General features: G+C 56.0%; 1 protein-coding gene across 2 annotated transcripts in view; it reads right to left on the bottom strand.

Moving 5' to 3' along the window:
• CHD8 (chromodomain helicase DNA binding protein 8) overlaps positions 1-25943 on the bottom strand; it is a 38561-nt gene extending 12618 nt beyond the window's left edge. The window contains exons 1-23 of one of the 2 annotated variants that reach the window (XM_071801415.1): positions 25836-25943; positions 22284-22910; positions 21421-21783; positions 20194-20573; positions 19149-19263; positions 18895-19071; positions 17434-17502; positions 17306-17361; positions 16199-16316; positions 16042-16125; positions 14398-14535; positions 14207-14328; positions 13009-13252; positions 11616-11792; positions 9527-9670; positions 8684-8939; positions 7480-7559; positions 7346-7392; positions 6041-6236; positions 4556-4723; positions 3142-3321; positions 2942-3052; positions 667-866 (exon numbers count right to left, since the gene is read on the bottom strand). In XM_071801415.1, coding sequence (XP_071657516.1) covers positions 667-866; positions 2942-3052; positions 3142-3321; positions 4556-4723; positions 6041-6236; positions 7346-7392; positions 7480-7559; positions 8684-8939; positions 9527-9670; positions 11616-11792; positions 13009-13252; positions 14207-14328; positions 14398-14535; positions 16042-16125; positions 16199-16316; positions 17306-17361; positions 17434-17502; positions 18895-19071; positions 19149-19263; positions 20194-20573; positions 21421-21783; positions 22284-22838 — 3980 coding nt within the window. In that variant the 5' untranslated portion in view covers positions 22839-22910; positions 25836-25943. Of the gene's footprint in view, positions 1-666; positions 867-2941; positions 3053-3141; positions 3322-4555; positions 4724-6040; positions 6237-7345; positions 7560-8683; positions 8940-9526; positions 9671-11615; positions 11793-13008; positions 13253-14206; positions 14329-14397; positions 14536-16041; positions 16126-16198; positions 16317-17305; positions 17362-17433; positions 17503-18894; positions 19072-19148; positions 19264-20193; positions 20574-21420; positions 21784-22283; positions 22911-25835 lie in introns of both variants that reach the window. The other variant, XM_065859340.2, reaches the window with a different exon arrangement.
• Between the last annotated feature and the right edge of the window lie 22 nt (positions 25944-25965).

Here is a 25965-nt window from a genome sequence, read left to right as displayed (position 1 = left end):
TTCCCCACCAAGAACCATCTCAGGTCCTGGTTCTCCATCAAGAACCATCTCAGGTCCTGGTTCCCCACCAAGAACCATCTCAGGTCCTGGTTCTCCATCAAGAACCATCTCAGGTCCTGGTTCTCCATCAAGAACCATCTCAGCTCTTATTGCCCCACCAAGAACCATCTCAGGTCTTGTTGCCCCACCAAGAACCATCCCATGTATTGCTGTCCCATCAAGAACCATCTCCGGGTGGCCACCAGAGAAGATCTTGAGCTCTGGGCCAATCTCAGGTCTCGTTTCCCCACCAAGAACCATCTCAGGTCTTGTTATCCCATCAAGAACCATCCCATGTCTTATTGCCCCATCAAGAACCATCTCCTGGTGGCCACCAGAGAAGATCTTGACCTGTGGGCCCATCTCAGGTCTTGATTCTCCATCAAGAACCATCTCAGGTCTTGTTGTCCCACCAAGAACCATCTCAGGTCCTGGTTCTCCATCAAGAACCATCTCAGGTCTTGTTGCCCCACCAAGAACCATCTCAGGTCTTGTTGCCCCACCAGAACCATCTCAGGTCTTGTTGCCCCACCAAGAACCATCTCAGGTCCTGGTTCCCCACCCGAGCTCTCGTTCCCCCACCTCCTGTAGAAGACCCGGAGGTCCCGTGGCGGTGCCCCCGCTCACCCGTAGACCAGGAGGTGCCTCTCGGCGCGGAAGCAGTCGGTGCGCCCGTAGGGCCGCTGCAGGCCCGGCTGCCGGCGCGCGCGCGGCCGCTCCTCGTCCTCGCTCTCCAGGTCCGAGAACTCCACCAGGTCGTCGTCGCGCAGCGTGGAGAAGTGGCGCGTCTGCTTGCGCACGCGCGGCGTGTCGATCACCAGCGTGTTCTGCGTGGGACCGCGTCAGGGACAACCAGGGGACAACCACAGTGTCCCACCGCCATGGGACACAACCATGAGCACCCAACCATGAGCACCCAACCATGAGCACCCAACCATGAGCACCCAACCGTGTCGATCACCAGCGTGTTCTGCGTGGGACCGCGTCAGGGACAACCAGAGTGACCCACCAACCCATGGGACACAACCATGAGCACCCAACCATGAGCACCCAACCATGAGCACCCAACCGTGTCGATCACCAGCGTGTTCTGCGTGGGACCGCGTCAGGGACAACCAGGGGACAACCAGAGTGTCCCACCGCCATGGGACACAACCATGAGCACCCACCAACCATGAGCACCCAACCATGAGCACCCAACCGTGTCGATCACCAGCGTGTTCTGCGTGGGACCGCGTCAGGGACAACCAGAGTGACCCACCAACCCATGGGACACAACCATGAGCACCCAACCATGAGCACCCAACCATGAGCACCCAACCGTGTCGATCACCAGCGTGTTCTGCGTGGGACCGCGTCAGGGACAACCAGGGGACAACCAGAGTGTCCCACCGCCATGGGACACAACCATGAGCACCCACCAACCATGAGCACCCAACCATGAGCACCCAACCGTGTCGATCACCAGCGTGTTCTGCGTGGGACCGCGTCAGGGACAACCAGGGGACAACCAGAGTGTCCCACCGCCATGGGACACAACCACGAGCACCCAACCATGAGCACCCAACCGTGTCGATCACCAGCGTGTTCTGCGTGGGACCGCGTCAGGGACAACCAGGGGACAACCAGAGTGTCCCACCGCCATGGGACACAACCATGAGCACCCACCAACCATGAGCACCCAACCATGAGCACCCACCAACCATGAGCACCCAACCATGAGCACCCACCAACCATGAGCACCCACCAACCATGAGCACCCAACCGTGTCGATCACCAGCGTGTTCTGCGTGGGACCGCGTCAGGGACAACCAGAGTGTCCCACCAACCCATGGGACACAACCATGAGCACCCACCAACCATGAGCACCCACCAACCATGAGCACCCACCAACCATGAGCACCCAACCGTGTCGATCACCAGCGTGTTCTGCGTGGGACCGCGTCAGGGGCAACCAGAGTGTCCCACCAACCCATGGGACACAACCATGAGCACCCACCAACCATGAGCACCCAACCATGAGCACCCAACCGTGTCGATCACCAGCGTGTTCTGCGTGGGACCGCGTCAGGGACAACCAGGGGACAACCACAGTGTCCCACCAACCCATGGGACACAACCATGAGCACCCAACCGTGTCGATCACCAGCGTGTTCTGCGTGGGACCGCGTCAGGGACAACCAGAGTGTCCCACCGCCATGGGACACAACCATGAGCACCCACCAACCATGAGCACCCACCAACCATGAGCACCCAACCATGAGCACCCACCACCCCATACGAGAACCATGAGAGTCCCACCACCCCATGGGAGTCAACCATGAGCACCCACCAACCATGAGCACCCAACCATGAGTGTCCCACCACCCCACGGGACACAACCATGAGCACCCACCAACCATGAGCACCCACTACCCCATACGAGAACCATGAGTGTCCCACCAACCCATGGGACACAACCACGAGCACCCACCAACCATGAGCACCCAACCATGAGCACCCAACCATGAGCACCCACCAACCATGAGCACCCAAACATGAGCACCCACCAACCCACGACAACCATGAGTGTCCCACCACCACGGGACAACCATGAGCACCCATCAGCCCATGGGACAACCATGAGTGTCCCACCACCCATGGGACACAACCACGAGCACCCACCAACCCATGGGACACAACCATGAGCACCCACCAACCATGAGCACCCAACCATGAGCACCCAACCATGAGCACCCAACCATGAGCACCCACCACCCCATACGAGAACCATGAGTGTCCCACCACCCCATGGGACACAACCATGAGCACCCACCAACCATGAGCACCCACCACCCATTGACCCTACCCATGGAGACCCCCATGGGCGCCCCCACCCCACGGCCCCCGGGCCGCCCCCCACCTTGCTGTTGAGCAGCTCCAAGTCCAGGTCGGCCTTCTTGGCCCACTTCTGCCAGAAGTTGGGGTCGTCCAGCGCGATGTCGCTGCGGTTCTCCGACGCCACGAAGCTGGCCTGGTGGGGGGGGAGGGGACCCCACGTTGGCGCCGCGTGGCCACCAAGATGGCGGCGCGGCCACCGGACACCCCGCCCGGCGCGGTCACCTTGGCGAAGGTGGAGCCCTTGCCCTCGCTCTCGATGGTGATGGTGGTGGTGCGGCGCAGCAGGATCTGGTCGATGTCCTCCTCGCAGAACTTGGAGCCCTCGTCGTCCTCGTCCATGATGGCGGCGTAGGCGCCCTTGCGCAGCAGGTCCTCGATCTCCTTCTTGGAGAACTGCTGGATCTGGGGGGAGGGGACGCCCGCCCACGGCTCGGAACCCGCATTCGGGAGAACCCCAGCCCCTGGGCCTGAACCCCAAATCTGGTGCGGAACCACAACCCCATGGGCCCCAAGACCCAATTTGCTTGAGGAACCTCAACCCCACGACTCCAAGACCCAAATGTGTTGGAGAACCTCAACCCAAAGGTCTCCAAATGTGTTGGAGAACCCCAACCCAACGACCCCAAGACCCAAATGTGTTGGAGAACCCCAACCCCATGACCCAAATTTGTTGGAGAACCTCAACCCAATGGTCTTAAAGACCCAATTTGCTTGAGGAACCTCAACCCAATGACCCCAAGACCCAAATGTGTTAGAGAACCTCAAACCCATGGTTCCCAAGACCCAAATGTGCTGGAGAACCCCAACCCCGTGGTCCCCAAGACCCATTTCTCTTGTAGAACCTCAACCCAACGACCCAAGACCCAACTTCCTTGTAGAACCCCAACCCAACGACCCAAGACCCAATTTCCTGGTAGAACCCCAACCCAACGACCCAAGACCCAAGTTCCTTGTAGAACCCCACCCCAACGACCCCAGACCCAATTTCCTGGTAGAACCTCAACCCAACGACCCAAGACCCAACTTCCTTGTAGAACCCCAACCCAATGACCCAAGACCCAATTTCCTGGTAGAACCTCAACCCAACGACCCAAGACCCAACTTCCTTGTAGAACCTCAACCCAACGACCCAAGACCCAACTTCCTTGTAGAACCTCAACCCAATGACCCAAGACCCAATTTCCTGGTAGAACCCCACCCCAACGACCCAAGACCCAAGTTCCTTGTAGAACCCCAACCCAACGACCCCAAGACCCAACTTCCTTGTAGAACCCCAACCCAACGACCCAAGACCCAAGTTCCTTGTAGAACCCCAACCCAACGACCCCAAGACCCAACTTCCTTGTAGAACCCCAACCCAACGACCCAAGACCCAACTTCCTTGTAGAACCCCAACCCAACGACCCAAGACCCAAGTTCCTTGTAGAACCCCAACCCAACGACCCAAGACCCAAGTTCCTTGTAGAACCCCAACCCAACGACCCAAGACCCAACTTCCTTGTAGAACCTCAACCCAACGACCCAAGACGCAATTTCTTGGTAGAACCCCAACCCAACGACCCAAGACCCAAGTTCCTTGTCGAACCCCACCCCAACGCCCCCGTCCCCGGCTCCCCGTCCGCCCCGGTGCCCTCACCCCCGCGATGCTGCCCTCGCGGCCGCTCATGGACTGCAGCACGGCCTTGTCCAGGCCCAGCTTCAGGCTGGCCTTGTCGAACATCTCGCGCTCGTAGGAGTTGCGCGTGATGAGCCGGTAGACCTTGACCGCCTTGCTCTGCCCGATGCGGTGGCAGCGCGCCTGGGCCTGCGGGCGCAGAACGGGTCACGCGCGCACCCGGAAACGCCGGGAACCCGCCCAAAATGACCTGGGGGGCGGGAAAGCTACGGCGGGGGGAGGGGGGGCGTCCGAAATATGTCGGAAAACGGCTGAAAACGCCTCAAAGCGTCATCGGGGTCGGGGAAACTGTGGCTGGGAAGAGGGGGAGCGTCCGAGAATGTTGAGGAACATCTGGAGACATCTAAGAACGTCTAGAAACGGCTTGAAAACGGCTTAAAACATCTAGAAACATCTAAGAACGTCTAGAAACGGCTTAAAAACGTCTAAAAAATGTCTTAAAACATCTAGAAACATCTAAGAACGTCTAGAAACGTCTAGAAACGGCTTAAAAACATCTTAAAACATCTGGAAACATCTAAGAACGTCTAGAAATGGCTTGAAAACGTCTAAAAATGTCTAAAAATATCTAGAAACGTCTAAGAACGTCTAAAAACATCTAAAAATGTCTAAAAAGGTCTAAAAACATCTAGAAGATCTGAGAATGCCTAAAAACGTCTAGAAACATCTAGAAACGGCTTAAAAAGTCTAAAAAAAGGTCTTAAAACATCTAGAAACATCTAAGAACATCTAAAAACGTCTAAAAATATCCAGAAACATCTGAGAATGTCTAAAAACGCCTAGAAACAGCTTAAAAATGTCTAAAAAACATCTAGAAACATCTAGAAATATCTAAGAACGTCTAAAAACATCTAGAAACGTCTAAAAACACCTAAAAATGTCTAAGAATGTCTTTGTGGTTGGTTAAACTCAGGTTGGGAAGAGGAAGAACATCCAAGAATGTTGAAGAACATCTAAAAACGTCTAAAAACACCTAAAAACATCTAAAAATGCCTAAGAATGTGTTTGTGGTTGGTCAAACTCAAGTTGGGAAGAGGAAGAACACCCAAGAACATTAAAGGACATCTAAGAACATCTGAAACCATCTAAAAATGTCTAAAAACACCTAAAAACATCATTGTGGTTGGTCAGACTCAAGTTGAGTAGAGGAAGACCATCTAAAAATGTCTAAAACCACCTAAAAATGTCTAAAACCACCTAAAAACATCATTGTGGTTGGTCAGACTCAAGTTGAGTAGAGGAAGAACATCTAAAAATGTCTAAAACCACCTAAAAATGTCTAAAACCACCTAAAAATGTCTAAAACCACCTAAAAACGCCTAAGGACGTCTTTGTCTTCGCGGTTGCTCAAACTCAAGTTGGGAAGACAACGAGCACCCAAAACCCACCCAGAACCCCCCCAGAACCCCCCGCGAAGGCTCCGCCCCCGAGACGGGCGGCGCGCACCTGCAGGTCGTTCTGGGGGTTCCAGTCGGAGTCGAAGATGATGCAGGTGTCGGCGGCCGTGAGGTTGATGCCCAGGCCCCCGGCGCGGGTGCAGAGCAGGAAGACGAAGCGGTCCGAGTCCGCCTTGCTGAAGCGGTCGATGGCGGCCTGGCGCAGGTTGCCGCGCACGCGCCCGTCGATGCGCTCGTACAGGTACCTGCGCAAAATGGGGCCGAACGACCATCAAACCAGGCGGGGAGGAACCTTCTCCATCATCACGTTGAACTCAATGGGTGGTTCTCCGCAAATTCTGAGGAGAAACGTGGCCAAAATGGGGCCAAACAACCATCAAACCCCATGGAGATGTGGTGAGGAACCTTCTCCATCATCATGTTGAACTCAATGGGTGGTTCTCCGCAAATTCTGAGGAGAAACGTGGCCAAAATGGGGCCAAAAAACCATCAAACCCCATGGAGATGTGGTGAGGAACCTTCTCCATCATCACGTTGAACTCAATGGATGGTTCTCCGCAAATTCTGAGGAGAAACGTGGCCAAAATGGGGCCAAGCAACCATCAAACCCCATGGAGATGTGGTGAGGAACCTTCTCCATCATCACGTTGAACTCAATGGGTGGTTCTCCGCAAATTCTGAGGAGAAACGTGGCCAAAATGGGGCCAAGCAACCATCAAACCCCATGGAGATGTGGTGAGGAACCTTCTCCATCATCACGTTGAACTCAATGGGTGGTTCTCCGCAAATTCTGAGGAGAAACGTGGCCAAAATGGGGCCAAGCAACCATCAAACCCCATGGAGATGTGGTGAGGAACCTTCTCCATCATCACGTTGAACTCAATGGGTGGTTCTCCACAAAGTTCTGAGGAGAAATGCAGCCAAAATGGGGCCAAACAACCATCAAACCACGTGGTGAGGAACCTTCTCCATCACCGTATTGAACTCAACGGGTTGTTCTCCATAAGGTTCTGAGGAAAATCTTGGCCAAAATGAGGCCAAACAACCATCAAACCCCATGGAGATGTGGTGAGGAACGTTCTCCACCATCACATCGAACTCAATGGTTGGTTCTCCACAGGATTCTGAGGAGAAACTCAACCAAAATGGGGCCCAAAGAGCACCGAACCCCACGGAGATGTGGTGAGGAACCTTCTCCACCACCACATCGAACTCAATGGTTGGTTCTCCACAGGATTCTGAGGAGAAACTCAACCAAAATGAAGCCCAAAGAGCACCGAACCCCACGGAGATGTGGTGAGGAGCGTTCTCCACCACCAGGCGGACCCGAACGCTCTCCAGAAGGCCGTCGCACCTCTTCTGGATGAGGTAGTCCTCCAGGATGTCCAGGCAGCGCACCATCTGGGAGAAGATGAGCACCTTATGGCCGCCGGCCTTGAGCTTGGGCAGGAGCTTGTCGATGAGGACCAGCTTGCCGGCCGAGCGGACCATGGCCTGCAGGTGGAAGTCGGGGGGCACGTGGTGGGGACACGAGTCGCGGAACTCGGACAGGATCTTCTCCTCGGCGCCTGTGGGGGGAAACGGGGCCTTCTGAGGAGAAACGGGGCCGAAATGAGGCCAACCAACCATCGAACCCCATGGAGATGTGGTGAGGAACCTTCTCCACCGTTGTATTGAACCCAACGGGTGGTTCTCCACGAGGTTCTGAGGAGAAACTCAACCAAAATGGGGCTGGACAACCATCAAACTCTGAACTCCAAACTCCGCCATTGTATTGAACTCAATGGATGGTTCTCCACAAGGTTCTGAGGAGAAACTCAACCAAAATGAGGCCCAAAGAGCATTGAACCCCATGGAGATGTGGTGAGGAACCTTCTCCATCATCACATTGAACTCAATGGAATGTTCTCCACAAATTCTGAGGAGAAATGTGGCCAAAATGAGGACAAACAACCATCAAACCATGTGGTGAGGAACCTTCTCCATCATCCTATTGAACTCAATGGATGGTTCTCCACAAATTCTGAGGAGAAACGGGGCCGAAATGAGGCCAAACAACCATCAAACCTCATGGAGATGTGGTGAGGAACCTTCTCCATCATCACATTGAACTCAATGGATGGTTCTTCACAAGATTGTGAGGAGAAACTCAACCAAAATGGGGCCAAACAACCATCAAACCCCATGGAGATGTGGTGAGGAACCTTCTCCACCATCACATTGAACTCAATGGTTGGTTCTCCACAAGATTGTGAGGAGAAACTCAACCAAAATGGGGCCGGACAACCATCAAACCTCATGGAGATGTGGTGAGGAACCTCCTCCATCATTGTATTGAACTCAATGGTTGGTTCTTCACAAGATTGTGAGGAGAAACTCAACCAAAATGAGGCCCAAAGAGCATCAAACCTTATGGAGATGTGGTGAGGAACCTTCTCCATCATTGTATTGAACTCAATGGATGGTTCTCCAGAAGGTTCTGAGGAGAAACTCAACCAAAATGGGGCCGGACAACCACCAAACCCCACGGAAATGTGGTGAGGAACCTTCTCCACCACCCCATTGACCCAAAGCTCCTCCAGGACCACCAACCCCCCCCCAGAAAGCTCCTCGTTGACCCCAAACCGCCGTCGAGGAGCTGGACCCAAGCCAACCCCGCGCTGGCCGCCCCGCCATGGCCGCCGCCGCTCACCGTTGATGAGGTAGGGGTGGTTGCAGCACTTGCGCAGCTCCATCATGGTGTTGAGCAGGTTGGGCATGTTGGTGTGCCCCGCGCCCTTGGACAGGAAGGAGAAGTTCTTCTCCAAGATGGCGCGGTAGTACTTCTTCTGGATGTTGGTCAGCTCCACCTCGATGATGGTCTCCTGTTTGGGGGCCAGGTTCTTCTCCACGTCCTCCTTCAGGCGCCGGAGCATCATGGGCTTCAGGATGGCCTGGAGCTTCTGGACCTGGTGGTGGGACCGAGGGGGACGTGGGTTAGCGGGGACCCAGGCGTCCGGGGAAGGTTCTGGAGCTCCAGGAGGCCCCAGGTGTCCTGGAGAACCTCAACAGTGAGAAGGTCCATGCGACCTCAAGTGTGGTCATGTAAGGACCTATGGGGTCTACAAGGGGGACCCAGGCGTCCGGGGAGGGAACCCAGGCGTCCGGGGAAGGTTCTGGAGCTCCAGGAGGCCCCAGATGTCCTGAGGACCCCAATAGTGAGAAGGTCCATGCGACCACAAGTGGGGTCATAATAAGGACCTATGGGGTCTATGGGGGGACCCAGGCGTCCGGGGAAGGTTCTGGGGCTCCAGGAGGTCCCAGAGGGTCTGGAGAACCTCAACAGTGAGAAGATCCATGCGACCTTCAGTGGGGTCATAATGAGGACCTATGGGGTCTACAAGGGGGACCCAGGCGTCCGGGGAAGGTTCTGGAGCTCCAGGAGGCCCCAGACGTCCTGGAGTCCTGGAGAACCCCAGGTTCCCAGCAGAACCTCGACCGTGAGGAGGTCCCCGATGGTCCAGGGACCTTCTGGTGGCCCCCACGATCTCCTCACCTGCTCCTCGGTCTTGAGGTCCCCGAAGTCCTTGAGGAACTCGGCCTCGGACGGGAACTGCGAGGGCTCCAGGAAGTGGAGGAGGCTGAAGAGCTCCTCCACCGTGTTCTGCAGCGGGGTGCCCGTCAGGAGGACCTTGTGCTCCTGGGGGGACAACGGGGGGCGGGAGAAGATCAATATGGGCCCTGGGGAGCAGCCCATGGGGCGAGGAACATGGCGAACCATCCCCAGGTGCCACCAGGATGGGGCTTTGGGATCACCCCATGGGCCCCAACACCTCCAGGTGTCACCATATTGGATCATTGAGACCACCCCATGGGCCCCAACACCTCCAGGTGCCACCATATTGGATCATTGAGACCACCCCATGGGCCCCAACACCTCCAGGTGCCACCATATTGGACCATTGAGACCACCCCATGGGCCCCAACATCTCCAGGTGCCACCATATTGGATCATTGAGACCACCCCATGGGCCCCAACACCTCCAGGGGCCACCATATTGGATCATTGAGACCACCCCATGGGCCCCAACATCTCCAGGGGCCACCATATTGGATCATTGAGACCACCCCATGGGCCCCAACACCTCCAGGGGCCACCATATTGGATCATTGAGACCACCCCATGGGCCCCAACACCTCCAGGGGCCACCATATTGGATCATTGAGACCACCCCATGGGCCCCAACACCTCCAGGGGCCACCATATTGGATCATTGAGACCACCCCTTGGCTCCAAACCTCCCCAGATGCCACCAAGATGGAGCTTTGAGACCACCCCACGGGCCCCAACATCTTCAGGGGCCACCATATTGGATCATTGAGACCACCCCATGGGCCCCAACATCTCCAGGTGCCACCATATTGGATCATTGAGACCACCCCATGGGCCCCAACATCTCCAGGGGCCACCATATTGGATCATTGAGACCACCCCATGGGCCCCAACACCTCCAGGTGCCACCATATTGGATCATTGAGACCACCCCATGGGCCCCAACACCTCCAGGGGCCACCATATTGGATCATTGAGACCACCCCACGGGCCCCAACACCTCCAGGTGTCACCAAGAACCCAACATGGCCCTTCAGGACCAGCCCATGGGGGATTCACCGCAGAAGTGAAAGAATTCACCTCAAAATCACCACGGTTTACCTCAAAATCGGTAAAAATTACCTCAGAATTGAGAAAAATCTACCTCAGAATTTACCTCAAAACTGAATTCACCCCAGAACCACTAAAATCTACCTCAGAATTGAGACAATTTACCTCAGAATTGCTACAATTTACCTGAAAATTGAATTTACCTCAGAATCACTAAAATTTATCTCAAAACTGAGAAAATTTACCTCAGAATCATCACATTCACCTCAAAACTGAAATTTACCTGAAAATCACTACAATTTAACTCGAAAATCGAGACAATTTACCTCAGAATCACTACAATTTACCTCAAAACCTCTAAATTTTACCTCAAAATTGAGACAATTTACCTCAGAACCGCTAAAATTCACTTCAAAATTGAATTTACCTGAAAATCCCTAAATTTCACCTCAGAATTGAGAAAATTTACCTCAAAATCGAATTTACCTCAAAATCCCTAAATTTCACCTCAGAATTCAGACAATTTACCTCAGAATTGCTAAAATTCACTTCAAAACTGAACTTACCTCAAAATCTCCAAATTTCACCTCAGAATTGAGAGAATTCACCTCAAACCTCCCCCGTCGCCGCCATATTGGATCGCTGCCCCCACCCCCGTGTCCCACCCTCCCCCGTCGCCGCCATATTGGATCGCTGCCCCCACCCCCGTGTCCCACCCTCCCCCGTCGCCGCCATATTGGATCGCTGCCCCCACCCCCCGTGTCCCACCCTCCCCCGTCGCCGCCATATTGGATCGCTGCCCCCACCCCCCGTGTCCCACCCTCCCCCGTCGCCGCCATATTGGATCGCTGCCCCCACCCCCCGTGTCCCACCCTCCCCCGTCGCCGCCATATTGGATCGCTGCCCCCACCCCCGTGTCCCACCCTCCCCCGTCGCCGCCATATTGGATCGCTGCCCCCACCCCGCCTGCAGGCGCCCTCACCAGGTCCATGTGCTTGAGGCTGTCGAGCAGCTTGCAGTTGCGGTTCTTGAGGCGGTGGGCCTCGTCGATGATGACGCAGCGCCACTCGATCTCGCGCAGCTCCGGGCAGTCCGACAGGATCATCTCGAACGTGGTGATCAGCGCGTCGAACTTGTAGGCGCCGGGGATCAGGCGGCCCTGCGGCGGGCGGGGACAAGATGGCGGCGGGGACAAGATGGCGGCGGGTGGGGACAAGATGGCGGCGGGTGGGGACAAGATGGTGGCGCGGGCAAGATGGCGGTGGGGACAAGATGGCGGCGGGGACAAGATGGCGGCGGGGACAAGATGGCGGCGCGGCGCCCTCAGGAAGCGCCGTGTTGAAACGGGGGTTCCGGTAGCGTCCAACCCCCAAATTTGGGGTTTTTCAGGTGGTTTTGAGGTTGGAGGCCGCAAAATTTGAGGTTCTTGAGGTCATTTTGAGGCCTCCAACGTCAAATCCACCTCAAGAGTCTCAAATTTGGAGGTTGGAGGCCTCAAAATTTGAGGTTCTTGAGGTCATTTTGATGTCTCCGACCTCCAAATTTGAGGCTCTTGAGGTCGATTTGAAGTTGGAGGTCTCAAAATTTGAGGTTCTTGAGGCGGTTTTGAAGTTGGAGACCTCAAAATTTGAATTTCTTGAGGTAACTTTGAGGTCTCCAACCTCAAATTTGAGGCTCTTGAGGTGCATTTGAGGTTGGAGGTCTCAAAATTTGAGGTTCTTGAGGTCATTTTGAGGCCTCCAACCTCAAATTTGAGGTTCTTGAGGTCGATTTGAAGTTGGAGGCCTCAAAATGACCTCAAGAACTTCAAATTTTGAGGCCTCAAACCTCCAAATTTGAGGCTCTTGAGGTGCATTTGAGGTTGGAGGCCTCAAAATTTGAAGATCTTGAGGTAGTTTCGAGGCCTCCAACCTCAAATTTTGAATTTCTTGAGGTAACCTTGACACCTACAACATCAAATTTTGACATTTTTGAGGCAATTTTGACACCTCCAACCTCCAATTTTGACATTTTTGAGGTAACCTTGACACCTCCAACCTCCAATTTTCATGTTTTTGAGGCAATTTCGAGGCCTCCAAACTCAAATTTTGAATTTCTTGAGGTAATTTTGACACCTCCAACCTCAAATTTTGACATTTTTGAGGCAATTTTGACACCTCCAACCTCAAATTTTGACATTTTTGAGGCAATTTTGACACCTCCAACCTTCAAATTTTGAATTTCTTGAGGTAACCTTGACACCTCCAACCTCAAAATTTCATGTTTTTGAGGCAATTTCGAGGCCTCCAACCTCAAATGTTGACGTTTTGGAGCCCCCCGACCCCCCAATGTTGCCGTTTTCGGGTGAAACTCGGGCCCCGCGCCGGCGGCCTCACCCTGGCGTCCTTGCAGTACATCTCGTACTGCTGGATCATCTGCCGCGAGGCCAGGCTGCCGTGGTAGACGATGCAGTTCATGGGGGTCCAGGTGTTGAACTCGCGCTCCCAGTTGGTGATGGTGGAGAGCGGCGCGATGACCAGGAAGGGCCCGCGCAGCCCCGCGCCGTGCACCTCCTGCAGGAAGGCGATGGACTGGATGGTCTTGCCCAGCCCCATCTCGTCCGCCAGGATGCAGTTCTGCCTGGAAATGGGGCGAGAAACGGGGGGAACGGTGAAAAAGGGCCGAGGATGGGGGCAGACGGGGGGAAGATGGCGGAGGGATGAGGGAAGATGGCGGAAAATGGGGAGAAAATGGCGGGAAAATGGGGGGAAGATGGCGGAGGGATGAGGGAAGATGGCGGAGGAACGAGGGGAAATGGGAGAAGATGGCGGAGGGATGAGGGAAAATGGCGGGAAGATGGCGGAGGGATGAGGGAAGATGGGGGAAGATGGCGGAGGGATGAGGGAAGATGGAGGAAAATGTGGAGAAAATGGCGGGAAAATGGGGGGAAGATGGCGGAGGGATGAGGGAAGATGGGGGGAAGATGGTGGAGAGATGGGGGAAAAAGGGGGGAAAAAGGGGGGGAAATGGGGAGGAAATGGGGGGAAATGGGGGGAAATGGGGGGAAATGGGGGGAAATGGGGGGAAAACGGGGAGAAATGGGGGGAAATGGGGGGAAAATGGGGAGAAAATGGGGGAGAAATGGGGGGGAAATGGGGGGGAAACGGGGGAAACGGGGGAGAAAACGGGGGGGAAATGGGGGGGAAATGGGGGAAAACGGGGAGAAATGGGGGTGAAATGGGGGGAAATGGGGGAAAATAGGGGGAGAAATGGGGGTGAAACGGGGGGAATGGGGAGGAAATGGGGGGGAAACGGGGGGAAATGGGGAGGAAATGGGGGGGAAATGGGGGAGGAGCAAGGCTCCAAAAGAGGCCCCAAAAAGGGCCAAAAAGGCCTCAAAAATGGTCCAAAAAGGGCCCAAAGAGGCGCCAAAAAGGCCCCAAAAAGGGCCCAAAGAGGCCTCAGAAGGCGCCAAACCCAGGCCAGGAGAGGCCCCAAAAGAAGGCCCAGAAAGGCCCCAAACCAGGCCCCACACCCCCGAAGAGCCCCGCAAGGCCCAGAAAGGCCCGAATCCCCCCGAAGCGCGTGGCCCACCTGTTGTACCAGTTGAAGAGCAGCCAGTTGACGCCCTCCAGCTGGTACTCGCGCAGCCGGTTGTGGTTCTTGTACTGGCGCGAGGCCTCCAGCTTGCTCCAGGCTCCGGCCTGCGGCCGCGGCTGCGAGGCGAAGCCCCCTTAGCGACCGGGCCGCGATTCGGGGTGAAAAACGGGGGTTTTGGGACTGACCAGGCGCTTGGGCTCCGGGCGGCGGGCCTGGATGCGGCGGAACTCGGCGATTTTGGCCTCGTCCACGTCCTCCTGAAGCTCCCAGGTGCTGTCCTCGTAGGGCAGCGAGCACCACTTCACCAGGTAGTACACCACGGGCTGCAAAACGCGCCGTTTCGCCCGAAAATGGGGGTTTCCGCCCGAAAAACGGCGTTTCTCAGCCCAAAATACGGCAAGAGCGACCCAAGATACGTCAAGGTTGGGCCTAAATACGTCAAGGTTGGGCCTAAATACGTCAAGGTTGGGCCTAAATACGTCAAGATTGACCCGAAATACGTCAAGATTGACCCGAGAAATGTTAAAATTGACCCAAAATACATCAAGATTGACCCAAAATACGTCAAGATTAACCCGAGAAATGTTAAAATTGACCCAAAATACGTCAAGTTTGACCCGAGAAACGTTAAAATTGACCCAAAATACGTCAAGATTGACCCGAGAAACGTTAAAATTGACCCAAAATACGTCAAGTTTGACCCAAAATATGTCAAGATTGACCCGAGAATGTTAAAATTGACCCAAAATATGTCAAGATTGACCCAAAATATGTCAAGGTTGGGCCTAAATATGTCAAGTTTGACCTAAAATACATGAAGTTTGACCCAAAATATGTCAAGATTGATGCAAAATACATCAAAGTTGGGCCTAAATATGTGAAGTTTGACCCAAAATACATCAAGATCGACCCAAAATACATCAAGGTTGGGCCTAAATACGTCAAGGTTGACGCAAAATACATCAAGTTCAACCCAAAATACGTCAAGTTTGACCCAAAATACGTCAAGGTTGACCCAAAATACGCCAAGGTTGGCCCAATAAATGGGGTTTTTGGCCCAAAATATGTTAAGGTTGGACCAAAATATGTCAAGATTGACCCAAAATACGTCGAGGTTGGGCCTAAATATGTGAAGTTTCACCCAAAATATGTCAAGATGGACCCAAAATATGTCAAGATGGACCCGAGAAATGTTAAAATTGACCCAAAATACGCCAAGGTTGGCCCAATAAATGGGGTTTCTGGCCCAAAATACGTCACAGTTGGACCAAAATACGTCAAGTTCAACCCAAAATACGTCAAGTTTGGCCCAAGAAATGGGGTTTTTGGCCCAAGAAACATCAAGTTTGAGCCAAGAAACCCCAGGTTTGACCAAAAACCCACAAGTTTGACTGAAAATACGTCAAGTTTGGACCAAAAAACATCAAGTTTGGGCCAAAATACGTCAAGTTTGGACCAAAAAACATCAAGTTTGGGCCAAAACACGTCAAGTTTGGGCCAAGAAACGTCCAGTTTGACCCAAAATACGGGGTTTTCGCAGAAAAAACCCCTCAGGTTTGACCCCCAGCGTTCACTTTGACCCAAAACGCATCATTTTTGCCCCAAACCCCTTTTTTTGGCCCCAAACCCATCATTTCTTGACCCAACAACCCCAACGTCTCAGCCCAACTTTGGCCCCGATGAGTCGTTTTGGGCCCAAATCGCGTCGTTTTTGGCCCGAAAAACGTCATTTTTGGCCCAAAAAACGTCGTTTTTAGGCCGGGAAAAGGAAGTTCGGGGCGGACAAGCGCTGGTTTTGGGGTGAAAAGCGGGGATTTTGGGTCCCTCACCTCGCCGTTGTCCTTATCGACGCCGTGCGACTCGTCCAGGATGCGATCGACCTCCACGTAGTCGGGGTTGAACGGCTCCTCGTCCTTCAACCACAAATAGCGGCGTTTTTAACCAAAAACCCCGCCTTTCACCCCAAAACCCGCCCCGCGTCGCTACCTCGTGGAAAAAATGCCGCATTTGGGTCATTTTGGTCTTGAAACGCTTGAGTTTCTGGTGGATCCTCTTGTCCTTCTCCAGCTGGGCGATGGTGGCCCATTCGCAGTGCAGGTACGAGCTGCGTTTTGGGGCAAAAAGGGGCAATTTCAGCCAAAAACGTGCAAAAATCACAAAAACGCCGAAAATCGCGACAACTTTACCTCAGGCGTCGCGCGGGAAACGCCGTTTCCCGCCTTTTTTACCTCAGAAACGCGGCGCGGCGGGAAACGCTCCGACCCCGATTTCCGCCGTTTTAACCCCAAAAATACGATTCAAAAATCGGCCTAAACGACGTTTCCACCCCAAAAATTAAGTGGGAAACGCCTTTTCCGCTTGTTTTGCCCCAAAAACGAGGCGGGAAACGGGATTTTCGCCACTTTTATGCCAAAAATGAAGCGAAACGGCGCCGTAGCCTCATTCGGCAGCGAAAATTCACAATAAAGCGCATTTTCCCGCTTTTTTGCCCCAAAAAGGGGACGAGCGATGCGTTCAGCGCCTCGAAATGAGATAAAAAGCAGCTTTTTGGCGTTTTCTGGCTTAAAACTGCGTAAAAATGGCTATTTTTGCCTCGAAAGCGTGTTTCCCAACGTTTCGCACGCAGAACGACGGAAAACAGGGTTTTTCCCCCCAAAAAATGAGGCGGGAAGAGGTTTAACGGCGTTGTGGGCCCACAATGGGGTGAAAAAGGTGCTTTATGCCATTTTCCCACTTAAAATTCTGCACAAAAAGCACCTTTTTCCCTCATTTTCGCTGAAAAACGGGGTTTCCCGCCTTTTTCCCCCACACAAACCAGGCGGGAAAATGAGGTTTTTGCCGCTTTTTGCCCCAAAATCGGGGCGGTTGAGGCCGTTTAACAGCATTTCCAGCCCCTAAATGAGGCGGAAAAGGGGGTTTGCGCCTCATTTTGAGGGGAAAAACGGCAATTTTGGGTCGTTTTCGCCTCAAAACGAAGCGGGAGGGTGTTGGCCGCCATCTTGCCCTCGGAAAAGCGCGGAAATCGGGGTTTTCGCCCCCAAATGAGGGTGGGAAAGGGTGGTTTTGAGCCCCCCCCCCCCCCCCGTCACTTACTAATTTTTGTATTTGACGAAAAATTCCTCGGATTCGGCGAATTGTCCCGACGGGAGCTGCGGGAAGAGAGGGGAAAGTGGTCAAAAAGGGGTAAACCGGCCCAAAAAAGCGGCGGGAAAGGCGCTCACCTCCTTCTTCACCACCCGCATGGCCAGGACCTTGTCCACGATGGCCGCGTCCTCCTCGCTGGGGTTCTCCTGCGCCAAAACGGGGAGAAACGCGCTGAAAACGGCACCGCAACGCGGAAAATCGGGAGCGGCGGGCGCGGAAACCCAAAAACGCGGAGTTTCGCCCCAAAAGAGCGACGAGACGGGGAGGAAAACGTGGGGTTTTACCTCAGAATGTCAACAGAACGGGAAGTTTTATCACCCAAAATCGGGAGTTTCACCTCAAAAACATCATTAGAGTGTAGAATTCTACCACGTGAAATTAATAAAATACAAACTTTTTCCACAAAAAATCATGAAAAAGTGGAATTTTACCACCTAAAATGAATAAACGTGAGGTTTTACCTCAGAAAACGAAAGAAATAGGGAGATCTACCACCAAAAATGCGGTTTTCCCTCAAAATTCATCGAGAAAATGGGGAATTTTACCACAGGAAACGAACAAAATGTGAAGTTTTACCACAAAAATGATGAAAATGTGGAATTTTACCACAAAAAATGAAGAAAATGTGAAGTTCTACCACCAAAAAACTACAAAAATGTGAAGTTTTACCACATAAAATCAGTAAAATGTGGGGACCCGCCACCAAAAATCGACCAAATGTGGAGTTTTACCTCACAATTCATTAAGAAATTTTAAATTTTACCACTTAAAATCAGGAAAACACAAATTTCTACCTCAAAACAACCACGAAAATGTGGGCGCCAACCATAAAAAATGAACCAAATATGGAATTTAGTTACAAAATATAAATAAAATACGGAGTCTGACCATGGAGATCGAACCAAATATGGGGTCCTACCAGAGAATAACAACAAATATGGGGTCCCACCACCCAAAATGAACCAAACATGGGGTCCCACCACCCAAAATGAACCAATTATGGGGTCCCACCACTCAAAATGAACCAAATATGGGGTCCCACCACCCAAAATGAACCAAACATGGGGTCCCACCACTCAAAATGAACCAAACATGGGGTCCCACCACCCAAAATGAACCAAACATGGGGTCCCACCACCCAAAATGAACCAAACATGGGGTCCCACCACCCAAAATGAACCAAATATGGGGTCCCACCACTCAAAATGAACCAAACATGGGGTCCCACCACCCAAAATGAACCAAATATGGGGTCCCACCACTCAAAATGAACCAAACATGGGGTCCTACCACTCAAAATGAACCAAATATGGGGTCCCACCACTCAAAATGAACCAAATATGGGGTCCCACCACTCAAAATGAACCAAATATGGGGTCCCACCACCCAAAATGAACCAAATATGGGGTCCAACCACCCAAAATGAACCAAATATGGGGTCCCACCACTCAAAATGAACCAAATATGGGGTCCCACCACCCAAAATGAACCAATTATGGGGTCCCACCACAGAGAACGAAGCAAACGTGTGGTCCTACCACGAAGAACTGCATGGAGGGCAGCGTCTCCCCCTCGTGCTCGGGCGGCGGCGGCGGCGGCTCCGCCCTCACGGGCCCGGTCACGTCCAGCTCCTCGTCCTCCTCGTCGTCCGTGATCTTGATGTCCAGGTCCTCCGTGTACTTCTTGCGCTTCACCTGCCGGTTGGAGCGGCGCTTCTGGGGGAAACGGGGCCCGGTTGGCGCCGTGGGGCGGCCGTGGGGTCCCCGCCGTCCCCCCGGGGGGCGGGCGGTACCTGGACGCTGGTCTCCTCCTCCTGGCGCGGCGACGGCGCCGGGAGCAGCTCGGCGTCCGAGGTGTCGGAGGAGGCGTTGCGCTTGCGCTTCTTGCCGACCACCGGGGTGATGGTGCTGCGGGGGAGGGGCGCTGGGTGAGCAAGGGCACGGGGGGATGGAGACCGGGGGGGGTGATGAAGAGCGTGGTTGGGTGATGAAGACCACGGTTGGGTGATGAAGAGCGTGGTTGGGTGATGAAGACCATGGTTGGGTGATGAAGACCATGGTTGGGTGATGAAGACCACGGTTGGGTGATGAAGACCACGGTTGGGTGACCATGACCGTGGTTGAGTGATGAAGACCCTGGTTGATTAATAATGACCACGGTTGGGCAACTAAGACCGTGGTTGGGCAACTAAGACCATGGTTGGGCAACTAAGACCATGGTTGGGCAACTAAGACCGTGGTTGGGTAATAATGACCATGGTTGGCTAAAAACAATCACAGTGGCCTAACAATGACCATGGTTGGGTAACTAAGACCATGGTCGGGTGATGAAAACCATGGTTGGGTAATAAAGACCGTGGTTGAGTGATGAAGACCATGGTTGGCTAATAAAGACCACGGTTGGCTAATAAAGACCATGGTTGGCTAATAAAGGCCACGGTTGGCTAATAAAGGCCACGGTTGGCTAACTAAGGCCAGGGTTGGGTAACTAAGACCACGGTTGGGTAATATCAACCATAGTTGACTAACTAAGACCATGGTTGGTTAACTAAGACCAGGGTTGGCTAACTAACACCATGGTTGGCTAGTAAAGACCATGGTTGGCTAATAAAGACCATGGTTGGCTAATAAAGGCCACGGTTGGCTAACTAAGACCAGGGTTGTGTAACTAAGACCAGGGTCGTGTAACTAAGACCAAGGTCGGGTAATATCAACCACGGTTGGGTAATTAAGACCAGGGTTGGGTAACTAAGACCAGGGTTGGCTAACAAACACCACGGTTGGGCAACCACGACCGCGCTTGGGCGCCCCCCACCCCCCAAGCCCCGCCCATCTCACCTGGGCTTGCTCCTCCCCTTGCTCCTCCCCTGCCCCTTCCCCTTGCGCGCCTTCTCCTCCCGGCCGGGCGCGGCGCGGTGCTCCCCCTTGCGTCGGCGCCGGCGCTCGGCGTCGTCCTCGGGCCGCACGTGGGGCAGCTCGTCCTCGTTGAGCACGCGCGGGATGTTCTGCTCGCCGCGGGCGCGGGCGCGCGCGATGGCCTCGGCCACGATGCGGTTGGCCTTCTCCTGCTTCTTCTGGTGCTCCAGCTTGCGCGTCTCCTCCGAGGGCCCGCGGGGGGCGGCGGGGGGCGCGGCGGGGGGCGCCAGGGCGGGGCCGTCGGGGGACGTCAGCACCTTCACCACCGACAGGCCCGGGGACGACGCCTGCGACGAGCCGGCCTGCCCGGGAAAGATGGCGGAGGTGGGCGGGGGAAGGGGCGGGGCCAGACGAGGGGCGGGGCCAACATTGACCAACGTTGGATCCGGCCAAGACTTGGGTCCAACCAAGATCAACAGTTGGGTCCAACCAAGACCAAGAGTTGGGTCCAACCAATAATTGGGTCCAACCAGGACTTGGGTCCAACCAACCAAGACCAAGAGTTGAGCCCAACCAAGAGTTGGGTCCAACCAAGATTAAGAGTTGGGTCCAACCAACCAAGACCAAGAGTGGGGTCCAACCAACAGTTGGGTCCAACCAGGACTTGGGTCCAACCAATAGTTGGGTCCAACCAACCAAGACCAACTATTGGGTCCAACCAAGACTCAGGTCCAACCAATAATTGGGTCCAATCAAAAACAAGAGTTGGGCCCAACCAATAGTGGGGTCCAAAAACCAAGACCAACTATTGGGTCCAACCAAGCCCAAGAGTTGGGTCCAACCAAAACCTGGGGCCAATCAACCAAGCCCAAGAGTTGGGTCCAACCAACCAAGCCCAAGAATCGGACCCAACCAACACTTGGGCCCAACCAAGACTTGGGCTCAACCAAGCCCAAGAGTTGGGTCCAACCAAGCCCAAGGTCAAGCCCAAGAGTTGGGCCCAACCAGGACTTGGGTCCAACGGAGCCCAAAGTCGGGCTCAACCAGGCCCAACACGGGGCCCAACCAAGAGCTGGGTCCAACCAACCAAGACCAAGAGTTGGGTCCAACCTCCCCATCCCCATGACCCCGCCCCGACCCCACCCCCATGGCCCCACCCCCGCATGGCGCCACCCCCATGGCCCCGCCCACCATGGCCCCGCCCCTCACCTGCGGCTGCAGCACCACCTTGAGCGGCACCGTCACCCTCTGCCCGGGCCCCACCACCGAGGCCACGCCCACGGCCGGGGCCCCGCCCCCCGCGGGCGCCGATTGGAGGACCTGCACCTTGGGCCCCGCCCCCTGGGGCGCGCCCGGGGGCGGCTGCACCTGCAATTGGATGGTGACCACCTTGGGCTGGCCGGGGGCGGCCTTGGATTGGCCGAGGGCGGCCAACTGGTGCCCCTGCAGGACGATCTTGCCGGGCAGGCCCCCCAGGACCACGTGGCGCTGGGCGGGGCCAGGGGCGGAGCCTGCGCTGGCCCCGCCCCCCGCGGGCTGCTGGAGGACCAGGGTGATGCGCTTCGAGTCGGCCTATGGGAGACGGGGGGCGGGGTCAGGACCAATGGGGTGAGACGCACGGTGTGGCCACGCCCACCCACTGACCCTGCCCCCTTGACCCCACCCACCTCTTGACCACACCCACCCCTTGACTCCACCCACATCTTGGCCCTGCCCATTGACCCCACCCACCATTTGACCCCACCCACTGACCCCACCCAACCCTTGACCCCACCCCTCTTCAACCACCTTGACCCCACCCACCCCTTGACCCCACCCCCTTTCAACCCCCCCTTGACCCCAGCCCCCTTGACCCCATCCCCCAGTGACCCCACTCTCCATTAACCCCACCCACTCTTAGCCCCCACCCCCATGGCCCCTTGACCACACCCACCTCTGGTCCCACCCACCCCTTGACCCCACCCACTCTTAGACCCCACCCCCATGCCCCCTTGACCCCACCCACCTCTGACTCCACCCCCTTAACGCCACCCCCCCTTGGCCCCACCAACCCCGCAGCCCCGCCCCCTCACCTGCTGGGGCGCCAAGGCCACGCCGCCCTTGCCCGCAGCCCCGCCCCCTCCTCCCGCCTTCACGGGCTGCAGCACCAATTGCTTCACGGCGCGGCCGGGCCCGACCAATCGCTGCAGGGCGGCCGCCGGGGTGGGCGTGGCCCCCGCGGCCCCGCCCCCGGGGGTGGGCGTGGCCGCCACGGGGCAGATCTGGGCGTTGCCGGGCAGAACTTTGGCCAGCGGCGCCTTCCCGGCGCCCGATTGGTTCCCGCCTGCCGCTGCCCCGCCCCCCGGGGGCGGGGCTTTGAGGATGACGATTTTGGGAGGGGGCGGGGCCGCCGAGGTCACGGGGGGGAGGGGCAGCGCGGTGGCCACGCCCATGAAGGGGTTCCCTTGGCTGAGGGGGGAGGGCTCGGGCGGGGGAGGGGCCGGCGGGTTTTGGGGCGAATTCGGGGGGTTTTGGGGCTCCGGGGGGGGCGGGGGGGCCGGGGGGGGCGGGGCGAAGGTGTCGTCGGTCAGGGGGTCGAGGTCAAAGAGGGCGGGGTCATCAAAGAGGTCCATGATGGGGTCGGCCATCTTGGGAAGGGGGCGGAGCCTCGTGGGGCGGAGCCTTCGAGGGGGCGGAGCCTCGGGGGGGCGGAGCTTGGGCTGTGGGGAGAGAAGAGACCAGAAAAGGGGTTAATTGGACCCAAATTTAACCCCAACATCTGCCCCCCAAACCAGTAAGAGCCAAACTGGGGGAACTGGGAGCCCAATATGGGGGGGACTGGGAGCCCAGTAAGAGCCAAACTGGGGGAACTGGGAGCCCAATATGGGGGGAACTGGGAGCCCAGTATAAGGGGAACTGGGAGCCCAATAAGAGCCAAACTGGGGGAACTGGGAGCCCATTAAGAGCCAAACTGGGAGCCCAATATAAGGGGATCTGGTTCCTCCCAGTAAGAATTAAACTGGGGGAACTGGGAGCCCAATGTGGGTTGAACTGGGAGCCAAATAGGGGCCAAACTGGGCTCCCAGTATAAGGGGAAGTGGTTCCTCCCATTAAGAGTTAAACTGGGGGTACTGGGAGCTCAGTATAAAGGGAACTGGGAGCCCAGTAAGAGTTAAACTGGGAGCCCATTAAGAACCAAACTGGGGGAACTGGGACCCCAATGTAAGGGGAACTGGGACCCCAATACAGGGGGAACTGGGAGCCCATTAAGAACCAAACTGGGGGAACCGGGAGCCCAATATAAAGGGAACTGGGACCCCAATACAGGGGGAACTGGGAGCCCATTAAGAACCAAACTGGGGGAACCGGGAGCCCAACATAAAGGGAACTGGGACCCCAATATAAGGGGAACTGGGACCCCAATATAAGGGGAACTGGGAGCCCAGTATGGAGTGAACTGGGACCCCAATATAAGGGGAACTGGGACCCCAATAAGAGCCAAACTGGGGGAACTGGGAGCCCAATATAAGGGGAACTGGGAGCCCAGTATAAGGGGAACTGGGACCCCAATATAAGGGGACCTGGGGTCCCCCTGTGGGTCCCTGGGGTCCCGCTCCCCCGGCCCCTCCCCCTCCCTGGGCGGCTCCATCCGCGCGGTACCGTGGTGGGGGGGGGGGGGGGGTGTTCGCTCCCATCCCCCCGCCCCCCCATCCCTCCTTACCTGCGGCGGGGGGAGGGGTGTCCGGAGGGGGAGGGGCAGCGTGGGGGATGGGGGGGGGGGGGTCGTGGCCGTTTTCCCCCCCCCGGCGCCTTTGGGGGGGGGAAAGGGGGAGGGGTTTTCCTTTAAGGCCTCAAAACCCCGGCGCGGAGAACAAGGCGGCGGCGGCGTGCGCGCCGCAACGCAACTTGCGTGCTGCCCCCCCCAACAGGCCACGCCCCCTCCGTCCAGCGCCGCTCGCTATTGGCCGGGAGAGTGGGGGTGGGGGCGTGGCCTGAGGGCCAGCAGGGTTGGGTGCGCGCTGGGCTGCCCGCAAGGCCCCCACTCCACCACCCGCCCCCCCACACTCAGGGGTGCCCGGCGCGGTGCCGGAGCGCGCGCAGCAGGCGGAGCGCGGGGCAGCCCCGCCGCCATCTTGTGCCCCTGGGGTCCTTGGGTTTCCCGCGCCCCGGTGATCAAATAAACCTTAAAAAAACCCTTTTATTTTTAATAATTCGCGCTAAAAATGCTCAAAACGGGGGGTTTTAGGGGGGAAAATAAACGCGGGGGGGTGGGGCGGCCCCGCGCGCTGCGTTTTTCTGTCAGAAAACGGCGAACAACCCCGCCCCCCCCCCCCAAAATATAAAAGGATTTAAAATAAAAGCGCAAAACGTCGCCCCCGCCGCTTTGATTTTTAAGAATAAAGCGGGAAAATGGGGGTTTTGCCTCGTTTTTGCGGCTTTTGTGAGGAGGCGGGGGGGGAAGCGGCAGCGAACAGAGGAAAAAATGAGGTTTAAGCGCCAAAATGGCCCAAAATGCCCCAAAATGGCCCCAAAACGGCCCCAAACCCGCGGCTTTTCCTCAGGAAAATGGGCGATTCGGGGGTTTTTGTGGAAAAGGTCTCAAAACGGCCCTCAAATTCCGCGGTTTTGGCGCAATTTGAGGCGAATTAAAGAGCGAGGGGGGGAATTGGGGCAAAATCCGCGGGTTTGGCCCCGAAAGGCCCCAAATTCGGGGTTTTTTGGGGAAAATGGTGATAGGAGCCCCTATATGTCCCCCTATAGGCCCCATATGTCCCCCTATAGGCCCCATGAGTCTCCATATCCCCCATAGACCCCTCTATAGGTCCCTATATGTCCCCTTATAGGTCCCTATAGGCCCCTATATCCTCTTATATGCCCCTATATGTCCCCCAAGACTCCTCTATAGGCCCCCATAACCCCCCATAGGACCCCTAAGACCCCTCTATAGGTCCCCATAACTCCCCATAGGACCCCTAAGACCCCTCTATAGGTCCCTATATCCCCCCATAGGACCCCTAAGACCCCTCTATAGGTCCCCATATCCCCCTATAGGACCCCTAAGACCCCCCTATAGGCCCCTATATCCCCTATAGGACCCCTAAGACTCCTCTATAGGTGCCTATACGCCCCTATATGTTTCCTAAGGCCCCTCCATAGGTACTTATGGGCCCCTATATCCCCCATAGACCCCTCTATAGGCCCCTATATGACCCCATATCCCCACACAGGCCCCTCTATAGGTCCCTATGTCCCCCTTTGGCACCCCAAGGCCCCTCTATAGGTCCCTATAGGCCCCCATAGGCCCCTCTATAGGTCCCTATGTGCCCCTATATCCACCCACAGGCCCCCTAGGACGCCTCTATGGGTCCCTATAGGCCCCCATATCCTCCTATAGGCCCCCATATCCTCCTATAGGCCCCTATACGTGCCCTAGGACCCCTCCATAGGCCCCTGTAGGTCCCCCCATAGGTCCCCGGCGCCGCTCTACCCCCCCCCATAGGCCGCTCTATGGGCGCCATAGGCCCCGCACCCCGCTATAGGCCCCATACCCCCCACATAGGCCCCGATCCCCCCCCCTCCTCCTCCTCCCCTCCCCCCCCCCGCACCGGGCGTCGCCGCCGATGACGTCACGGCCGCTGACGTACCCGCCGGTGACGTCCCCGCCGCGTCACGCGCCCCCCGCCGCTCTTGCCCGCCCGGCGGACGCCGCCTCTACTCCTCCCGCTTCCGCCCGCCGGCGGCCACGCCCACGCGCTTCCGGCGGCGCTCCGCCCC

Source organism: Patagioenas fasciata, chromosome 38, assembly GCF_037038585.1.
Source record: "Patagioenas fasciata isolate bPatFas1 chromosome 38, bPatFas1.hap1, whole genome shotgun sequence".
In the NCBI taxonomy this organism is placed as follows: domain Eukaryota; kingdom Metazoa; phylum Chordata; class Aves; order Columbiformes; family Columbidae; genus Patagioenas; species Patagioenas fasciata.
This window is presented reverse-complemented; position numbering and strand designations above follow the sequence as displayed.